This window comes from Tamandua tetradactyla, chromosome 2, assembly GCF_023851605.1.
Source record: "Tamandua tetradactyla isolate mTamTet1 chromosome 2, mTamTet1.pri, whole genome shotgun sequence".
Classification (NCBI taxonomy): domain Eukaryota; kingdom Metazoa; phylum Chordata; class Mammalia; order Pilosa; family Myrmecophagidae; genus Tamandua; species Tamandua tetradactyla.
The window spans coordinates 4,342,887-4,352,951 of NC_135328.1; the positions used below are offsets into that span (position 1 = coordinate 4,342,887).

Consider the following 10,065-nt stretch of genomic DNA (forward strand, 5'->3'; position numbering starts at 1 on the left):
ACGCGTTTAGGGGATCTACTCCGAGATATTTTAGTAAAACTGTCATTGTGAACTGATAAATGAGGCATCAAATTCTCATAATCAAACGTTACGGAGCATTCATACTACAGATAACAACCACAAACACACTTCTTTCCCACCTAATCTGACCACTTGTAGGGGCTATAAAATATATGCTTGAAGAACTTCAAAAAAAATGCACACACAGGAATATGTCTGTCTGCATCTTTGTAATTGAACCAAATTATACATGTTTCTTTACAACTTGCTTTTTTTCACTTGAAAATTATATTTCCTGGGCTGGCCACTGTGGTCGGTGGCAGAGTTCTCACCTGCCATGCCAGAGACCCGGGTTCAATTCCCGGTGCTTGGCCATGCCCCCCCCCCCCCCCGAAAAAAAATCCTATTTCCTAGACATGACTGCTTTCTTTTGCCACTATAAGATCCATTGACTGAGAAAATGATTCCCACAATTCCCACCTGAGCACTTCTTATAAGGATTTATTTTTTTTCAAAGTTATGTGGATTAATTCCAGTTATGTGGATTAATTCCAGTTATGTGGGTTAATTCTACTACTGGGCCTCAAGTAAAACTTTCGTGATAAAATTACACTCTTGGCCAAGAGAAACAACTATGTGCTCAGAATTCTCCATCCAGTGACTTCTAAATGCTTTGAAGGGGACACTACTCCGCTCCCCTCTCCACGAAATCCATTTTGAAGGCAGATTAGCAATATTCTCGAAGGAATTTACTGAGTTCTTTCTTCACTGGGGGATGGACAGAAAAGAATGAAAACGAACACAAAGCAAGGAAGGTGACTTTGGAATCTCATCACATCACAAGCAGCAAATTCTAAGTCATGGTAATAAAATAGGAGACTCTAAGACCCTAATTCTGAGTTTTTGTCAGAGTCCAGTCTGTCTGCTATTGAGTGAAATTCTGTGACACGAAGCACTTCGCCATCCTCTAAGACTGGCAAGAATTATGTTACTATTTGAATTATCATTTGGGGAAACTGTTGCAGAGTAGAGACAAATTCTAGAAGGTGGGATGTTTGGGAACTGGGAGGCCTCAACTCTGAAGCTCTTAAAGCCTGAAGACATTTCCTGTTAAAAAAATCACAGCCTGGGGGAAACTAAAGTCCCAAAAAGGCACTTGAGAAAATACCCTCACCCATAATTCATTAATTAGATAACAGCAAGAGCTTACCGGGGCCATCTTGAAATATTAGAAAACCAAAGAGAAAAAATGTTTTAAGTGTGGATATGTGTGCAGGAGAGTGGGATGCAAATGATGGCAGGAGTCAGAGCAGCTGGGAAGGTGAGGAGGGGGTAATGGAATGATGGATGGGGGCAGGGGCTAGAGAAGATGGGAAAGAGAGCTCCCCAACTTGCCCCCTAGTTAGGAAGCAGGCTTGTCAGTAGCACCAGAAAAAGTAACAAACTACCATAGTCTTGTTGCTAATGAAGAAAGATAAACAGGTTTGGAAGAGCAGTCCCGTCCCGTCCCGTCCCGTCCCCCCCCCCCCCCACCCCGTCTCCCCTGCTGATTTCTCTGACTTGTTGAGGAGAAAAATCCCAGGAAACGTGCGCCAATGCTTTTGGTCACAGAGCGTGAACACTGAAACTGAAAGGCGGCGGGGGACAGCACGCCCAAAGGGGAGGTAGAGGCAGGGTGCCAGGAGGGCAGTTTCAGTCTGAAACCATCTGCTCATCCTCTCTGGGCCTCTGCTTGCTGATGGAGACCACAGAGAACACGCCTGTCCACCTCCCAGGCCAGGGGAGAGGACCCAGGACCCTCTTCTTGGCTTAGAATCGCTTCCTTTCCTCTCCCAGGTTATGAGTGTGTATGAAATCCTGAAATTTGGCTTAAGCGGCACTTCATTGTGGAATTAGGGAAGATTTCTCCAGCCACCAGAGAAGGTTGAGCATCTGCTTTTGCTCCGACTGTCGTCTCTGCTCCCTTCAGAGTCCTTGCCCACACAATTGCAAGTGCACATGGGCTTGTGCGATTGTTTGAACAGCTATCTCCCCCGTGAGAGGGTCAGCTCCACAAGGGAGAGACCATGACCTTCGCTTCACTCTTTTTCCAGAGCTCACAGCCATCCCATAGAAGGAGCCAGTAAATCATTGATGAATGAATAAATGTGAAAAACAAAACAAAACTATAAGAACTATGAAAAATTTAAAATATGGTACTGGAGGAAAGAGGCCACGGAACAGCTGTTGGTAAAACTTTAGCTATTAACTTATTTTTTCAAAAGGATGATCATGGACATTCATTAACTTTAGTGTTTAAAGTGAAGCAACTTGGGATATATGACTATATTTATATCCATGGGATATATTTATGGATATAGAAAATACCTGCCCCATAACACTAAAAATCTATCCTCACTCTACAATCCAATAAATTTTCTGCTTTTTGGACTTTTAGACTTTTCCATCAAACAAAAGGAACAGTTCAGATGACACAACCAAGTTCGAATTCTATGGGCAAAGCACCCAAATGTGTTTTCTGAACATTAAATTATTTTTCAATCATAAAACATTGTTAAAAATAGGCAAGGCTATGCTTGCTTAAGATTTGTAAATATACCTTGGGATGGGGGTTGGAATGTATGTGCCACTATGAATGGGGTTCCTGATTGCTGAGTCCTTTCCAGCTGCTAATAAGATGCCCAACTGTTACAGCTACACACACTCATAGAAGCACATTCCCCTCCAGCTGACCTTTCCTCACACCCTTTGCAACTTACTAGGATAAGAAACTAAGAAGTTGTCTTGAGTATAGGAAAGACTGACAGTAAGCTTGCGCTTCCATCTAGATTTTTGTAGTAGTCAAAATTTCTTCTCATATCTCTTTAAGTCTGTTAGCTTCTTCTGAAAATTGCTTTCAGATGATGATAGATGTGGTTTGGAAAATTGAAATGTAAAGGTCTTTGAAGTTACAGAAACTTCAGATACCTCCTTAATAATCTGGAAATGTGAGTAGTTTTCTGCTCTGACTTGAAACTTCAATAGAAAGCCATCATACGTTCATTCAAGTGAACACCTAGAAAGTTCTTAGACCTGAGCTGTGCTTCCAGGATTCTGCGGATGGAGCGCTGAGCTTGCCTGCTACGTAAAGCAAAATGTAGCAACCCTTTCTCAGAGAGAGTTCTATTTTCTAAACATGGCCTTGGGCAAAGGCTAGTGGAGGTTTCATGGGTCTCAGCTGTCCCCACCTCTCATTCCCTTCACAATGGATTACGGCTTAAATTTTTTCACCAATTTATTCCTTATATTTTCTTGACTGGGAATATGAGACTTTTACACACACACATGCTGTTTTAGTCTGCAAAATGTGGCTAGATTTTAACCATTTTCCCCCTAATAAAAATGCATGCTTTCTGCAAAACAGATGAAAGAAAAGTTTCACATATCTCCTTTCGATCCTTTGCAATATATTTCTACGCAAATTGCAAATATATTATTTACATTTACTACCTGTGTAATGCTATGCTTAGCCTGTTTTTTTCCCTTTCAATTTTTTTTTTTTTAACAATGTAATGGATAAGTTCATGTGTTAGCTCGGCTAGGTTATGGTGCCCAGTGGTTTGGTCAAGCAAGCACTGGCCTGAGGGTTACTGTGAGGCCATTTCATGGACTTCAATCATCAGTCGAATGATTGCACCTATGCTGATTACGCCCATAATGAGGACGTGGTTTTCTACAATGAGAAAGGTCTCACGCCGTCATTCAGAGGTTCTGAAAGGAGAAGCAATGATCTCAGCAGTCAGAAGGGAGACTTTCCCTCCACCTCTACTCCAGCCATGCAGCTTCTCCCAGGGAATTCATCGAAAACCTTCACTGCGTTCTCAGCTGGAGGCCTGTCCTGCAGAATTTGGACTTGTCCATGCCCAGAGTTGCTGAGCCAATGCCTATTTTAAAAACCCGATATAGTTACATTCTGTATCTGTACCTCCTGCTGGTTCTGTTTCCCTACAGACCCCTGAATCAGACAGCAATGCCCACGCCTGGCCTGGCGTCACCTCCCTTGGGCCCCGGCACCACTCCTCCCAGGCCAGGGAGCTACTCTGTGGCCCACTGAACACATTTCTCCAGCTATTACCAAACACACGCGCTTTATTCATCACACCTGTTACATTTATTTTTGCTAATACTAGGTAACAAATTAGGCTTTCTCTAGAAAAGCTATGTGCCATCAGGGGCAAGATCTAGCAGCCACCCAGTGTTTTCTTCCTGATACTCTATCGGTACAATCAGTTGTCTTTATGACTCAACCACATTTCCCTATCGCACAAAAAACTAACACATTACAAACAAAAAGGGGGTCTCATCTTCACATACCGAACTAAATTTAATTTTAAAAGGCAAAACTTTATACATCCTTTTAAAAAATGGAAATTCAAAAGTCTTCATATTAAGCAGTGAATCTTCAATATTACAAGGCTCTTTACAGCAGTAAGTGAAGCAGTGGTAACATTTTACGAGTGTAAAAATGTCACAGAAATCAAAACACAACTTGGCTCCTCAATGATTCAAGTGCTTCATCCCACACGGTAAGCGCCTGATGAGACTTAAAATTAAAGTCCTCTAATGAGCCGTCCTCACACCCTTTACCATCGCCGCGTCAGCTCACACAGTGGGGAAGCTGGCCGCCGTGGCAACCCCACAGTGGTTGTTCTCATCTCTGGCCATCTTGACGTAGCCATGTGTACCCCAACTTGTGCCCCAGCTGAAAAAGAGCAGGTTTCCCATTTTATACAAAAGAATCAAGTACAGTCTCGCTTCATACATCTTAATAGCTAACACTGAAATAGTGCTTACCTATGTCAGGCACTATTCTCATATTTGTAAATGTAGTAACTGCTGTGGGTCCTTGTCTGAACTTCTTAAGATTGGAAACTGAGGCAGAACTGTGATTCCAATGGAATGGTCTGCGGCCATATGCTATATATTACACTATATCTCAATTAAAGAACTTTTTATTGTCAAAACTGATGCTAACAGCCCTCCTGACCTCTGAGGGCTGCAAAGTGAGATGCAATGGCACGATGCCAAATGGTAATACAAAGGATGCACAAAGGTCACTGGGCTCTTGCACAATCTTTCAGAATTAGAAAGAATCAGGAGAGACGGACGTTTCTGTTCCCTATGCCTTGCTGAAAAGTCAGAGACAGAAAAGGGAAACCAGCCCTCCATCACTCAGTCCTTTATCTGAAACCTCGGGCCCAGGTGTTTCAGAATTAAGACAGATTTCAGAACTTAGAAATGCCACGTTGCAGATACCTAAATCATACCCCTGGCAAGCTTGACACAGAGTCTTATCCGAATGTTAATATTTCTCCGTTCAACCTAAGTGAGAGAAAGCCTTCTGGGGTTTCAAAATTGTGCTTAAGGGTTTATGGATCTGTATCTAAACAGTTTCCAAACCAGGGTTTTGTTTTCAATTCCAAATATAAATATAATATGGGGTGTTATATACCTGTTCTTGATGAGCCAGTATTTATTATTATTGGGATCTGTTCCCTCAAATCCATAGCCGACCACCAGGACACCGTGATCCAGGTTGCTGCTGCTGCAGTCTGGCTCACGGTAAATGCCTAGAAAAGTCAAAGTCAGCAGAGATGTGCAACGCTCCGAAGGCATGTGACCACAGCGCCCCCTCGTGGCCAAAGTCAGCAAGCAAAATTCAGTGACGCATCAAGCAAATTCCAGAGAAGACATCAAAAATATTTGCCAAAGAATAGAAATGACTGATAGAAAGAAACAGTTCACCTTCGCTCACCAGAAGGCAATCAAATTCAAGCTATCGTTATTTCCCATTATTTTACAAGAAAGCAAAGATTTCCAAAAATAAGATTTACGAGAATCAAGGCTAACGTGAGGCAGGCACTCATCTACCAGCTGAATTACAAATGAGCATCATCCTTTTGTACTCCTAGGATGTCACCCTGAGGAAATGGCATGAAGCAAAATGCTAGCTGAGCCAGGTGATTATGTTCAGAACTATCTGTAGTAGTAAAAAACTTTTGGGAAAAAAAAAAATCCAGCTCTTGAAGAATATTTAGGTAAATTAGACAATACCTATAGAATTAATTAATAGCCTTGAAAAAATTATACGAAAAGTCCGTCATGGGAAAAGGTTTAAAGTAAAAGGCCCGATGGAAACCTCAAGTATAAAGGGAGAATGCACCGTAGGTCTTCAACTATATAAAATTACGAGCGTCACACAGCTCGTAATTCTGCATTGGAAAGCAGGGCTCCCTACCCAAGAGTTTATCAGTCATGGTGTGTTTTCTAACTCTGCCTTTATTTCGATAATAAAAGCACAAATGCTTACCTGATGAGTAGAATTGGAAGGACATATGGCTTGCATCAATAGCCACGGAGATGGGACCTTTTGTGGCCACTGCCTTCCTGAGTGCCACCTCCTGTGCCGGGATGTCCGTGTAGCCAGTGACGTTGGCAGCTGAAAACTCAGACTTGTAGCGACAGCCGTCCTCCTTTCAGAGGTAAACGGGAGACCTGATTACTACCACCCACCTCCAGAGGAAAATGAGTTTGAGGGCCACGAGATTTGGTGGTTTATGATTTCCAAGCCAACTTTGTTATAGAGCAACCCGGGAAGTGAAATCCTATCGATTGGCTTGAAACTGAAAAATGAGCTGATGTCTCTTCAATGAGAACCCCACAGCCACCTATCCATAATCAAGTTTTCACTAAGGAGAATTCTGCCTTACATATGAAATGGTATGGATATTCTTCATGTTACAGAGATGTAAAACTGCTACAGGTTAACCATCTCATCAGAGAGCTGGTCAAAGGGAAATAACCATAACGGCAGCTCTGAGAGTTTGCAGACATAGCTTCTATCTTCTAAAATGTGAAGGTGGAATAAGGGGCCTTTTCATCTCTGAAAGTGTTCAATTTCCCAAAGGTAGAGCTAGAACGATAAAGGAAATGTTTATACCCTTCCAATGTACGGATAGGAGTCCTCGGAATCGAGACCTTTGTTGTCCTTGATGTACAGGAAGGCGTTGTCCATCAGGCCACCGTCACAGCCTTTGTTGCCCTGAGCCCTGGAGCAGTCCACCAGGTTCTGCTCGCTGAGGGAAACAAGCTTCCCCGTCTTCCGGAACATCTGTCCTTCAAGGGAGCCGGTTGCACTAAACGCCCAACAGGAGCCACAACGACCCTGAACAGGTAATAAGTTGGCAGTATAAAACACACAGGAAGAGTCTGAGGCCAACCCATATATCTGAACACTCTTGAAAAAAGAAAATCGTGAAAGCTCCACAGTCTACTGAAACAACAAGGTCAATTCTTCTTTTGGCTTTACTATTCAAGACAGAAAATCATACCTGATTCTTCACAGGAGTCACATAGCCTTTATTCCTCCAATCCACAGATTTGGGAACCTCAAGAGAGGGAGGTTCGTGGAAGATTTTCCCCTTCTTGTGTGGCTGCTTTTGATAGCCATTCATCACCTGCCTGAATTCTTCATTGGTCTTCAAAGAAAAGTAAATAAAATATTTGAAAAGCAAGAGACTGTTTTGCTCAAGCCCTGTGGGGAGGAAGCGTGAAGAGTGACGCCATCAACGCCATGCTCACCATGTCACCAAAGGCATTCATCCCCATTGTGAAACCATGCTGTCCCTGGCTGTATTCCCGATTGTGCAGCTCAATCATCTTCATGTTCTTCTCCCACACTGCTCTCCTCCAATCTTCCTCATTCTAGAGCAAACACGTAACTGATTGTCTTTACTTCCACGTAAAACCCAACCCATCCTCACCAAGCAGATGTGCAGAGCTGGAAGAGAAACTGTGACCAAAGGTGGCTTTATGCTTTGAGGTGCTGCTTGCTCTCCAAGCGTGGACACAGCACAGATGAAGATACACACACCACACTGTGCTCGGTAATGGGGACCACTACATTACTGCCTTGGTAAGAACCGGCTTCTAGGAGCTCCCGCCTCCCAGTGGGCCAAGGGCTACTCTCCCTGGGGTCCCTGGGACAGTTTCAGATGTTACCAACCGCGCCATAGAGTCTCGGGTACTTTGACCTCCACTGGTTCCACTGTTCATTCAAACTTGAGTCAAATTTTGGAACAGCTGAGGCTATTCCCAAACAAAGGGCAGTCAGAAAGAGCGAAAGATTCATGCTTCAAATCCTAGGAAGGGAAAATAAATGAGCATCAAGTTAGACCATTTCTATTTAAAATCCTCTCTTGAAAACCTCAGAGCCACCATGGCAGAGTGAAAACTTTTAAATCCTCTTTCCAAGTATTTACACAAAGACTATGGAAGAGGTCTGGGTGGAGTAAAACAGGTCAAGGACCGATCAATTGTGGAGGTGGCTGATTCAGCCACGGAAGTGAAAAGCAGACAGACAGGTGCTATAAGTCGAGAAACAGACCTAAGTGGTATAGTGCCGAGATAATTAGGACTTTTATAAGGGTCTCACAGCACTTTATGGATCAGAATTCTAAAGCAACAGTTCGGAAACTATTGGTCAAGTTTATTTATCCACAGCACCGAGGTAACTCAGGCCAAAAATCAGGGCACCTGATCCCCAGTGGGGGCAAAGGCAGAGCCCCCCGCCCCTTCTCCTTGCCTCTTGCACCGCAGGCGGTGAGAGATCTCTCCAGCCTACCCCTGTTGAACTGAGACCTCTGGAATCGCTTTCCGAGGAAAGGGGGGCCGGAGCGCAGCTCCCGCGGTCAGCACCCTGGGACCTGGGCCTCCGAGGCCCGCCGCGCCCACGCCCTCCCGCACACCAGGAACCCTCCCTGGGAGGATGCGGGCGGCGGCGCAGGGAGCAGCCGGCACCGCGGCCCGGCGCGAGGGGTCAAGTTGGCTAGTGCGGCCTCGCAAGCTGGGAGACGGCGGCGCCCGGGCGGCCCGACGCGGGGCCCAGCGCGCGCCGCGGCTCCGAGGCCCCCAGCCCCCGCACAGCCTGGCACCCCCGGGTGGGACCCCCGAGCCTGGCGGGGCCCGGCACAGCGACGCCCCCAGCCTCGCCAGTCCAGGCGGGAAGGTCCCCGCACCGCCCCCAACCCCGCCCCACCCGGCCCGCGCCTCGGCCCCCCGGGGCGCTCACCTGCGGCGGGCGCAGGCGCACTCGGCGGACGATCAGCGGGATTCTGCTCGGGCCGCGCCGAGCCCCCACTTTAAGGCCCGTCCCGCGCCGCGATTGGCTGCGGGGCTGGGGGCGTGGCCTGCCGGCGCAGGGACCCGGCTCCGGGCACGTGACACGGCCCCGCCCGCGCCGGCGGCGGGCGGCGGACGGCGGGCGGGGGACTGGGCGCCGCGTGGGATGGGGGACGTGGGTCGGGGAGGGCTGGGCGCCCTCCCGTGAGCTGGAGCCCACCACCCCGCCCCGAATCATCCCAAGGACCCTCGGCCAGAACGTACGCAGCCTTCGGTCCCCCAGCGCCGCACACCCCATCCTTCGCGTTGCGTCCAAAGCGGGAGGCGGGCAGGTGGGACAAGGCTCCGCGTCTAGGTGGGATGCAGGTGGGTTTTTTAAAAATCTGGTCCGGAAAGCCAGTCTCTACAAGTGATGTGATTGCCAAGGCCCAAATGCCAGGAGGGAAATGGGACGGGGCGGGCCTGCAGAGATGGCACAGTAACGTCTCGTAGGGCAACCTTTCCTGTTTTCTCCAATTTAGGGTTCTAGCCCTACAAGCCTTTCTCATAACCGCTAGAAATGGATTATTTTTTAAAAAAAATGGTTTAATGAAAACGTAGCAAAGCAGTTGGTTAGGATGAGAATGTCCTTGTCTGCATCATGGGATATTGTATCTTCCTATTAGCCATTTTTGTTTGTTTATTTCTCTTGAGATTTAATTTAAGAAATTTAATGCCACTTTAAATGACACACTATGAAATGTTTTATAGAAAAAAAATATGTGTTTAAGGAATTTAATCCAGAAGCGTTTCTAAAAGTATCCTTTATTAGTAAGAAACATGTTCATTGTAGAAAATATCTTTCAGAAAAATGAACACCCTTGTCTGGCTCTCAGAATTCTTTCCACGGATATGTTGACTTTATTT

General features: G+C 45.9%; 1 protein-coding gene across 1 annotated transcript; it reads right to left on the reverse strand.

Annotated features, from left to right (window-relative positions):
- Positions 1–4,110: 4,110 nt before the first annotated feature.
- On the reverse strand, positions 4,111–9,226 carry LOC143665595 (procathepsin L-like). Its single transcript, XM_077139189.1, has 8 exons — positions 9,110–9,226; positions 8,045–8,180; positions 7,621–7,743; positions 7,371–7,517; positions 6,980–7,204; positions 6,350–6,512; positions 5,492–5,609; positions 4,111–4,741 (listed from the first exon to the last, which is right to left on the reverse strand). Exons 2-8 carry the CDS (start codon positions 8,168–8,170, stop codon positions 4,642–4,644), a joined length of 1,002 nt encoding a protein of 333 aa, XP_076995304.1. The 5' UTR covers positions 8,171–8,180; positions 9,110–9,226; the 3' UTR covers positions 4,111–4,641.
- Between the last annotated feature and the right edge of the window lie 839 nt (positions 9,227–10,065).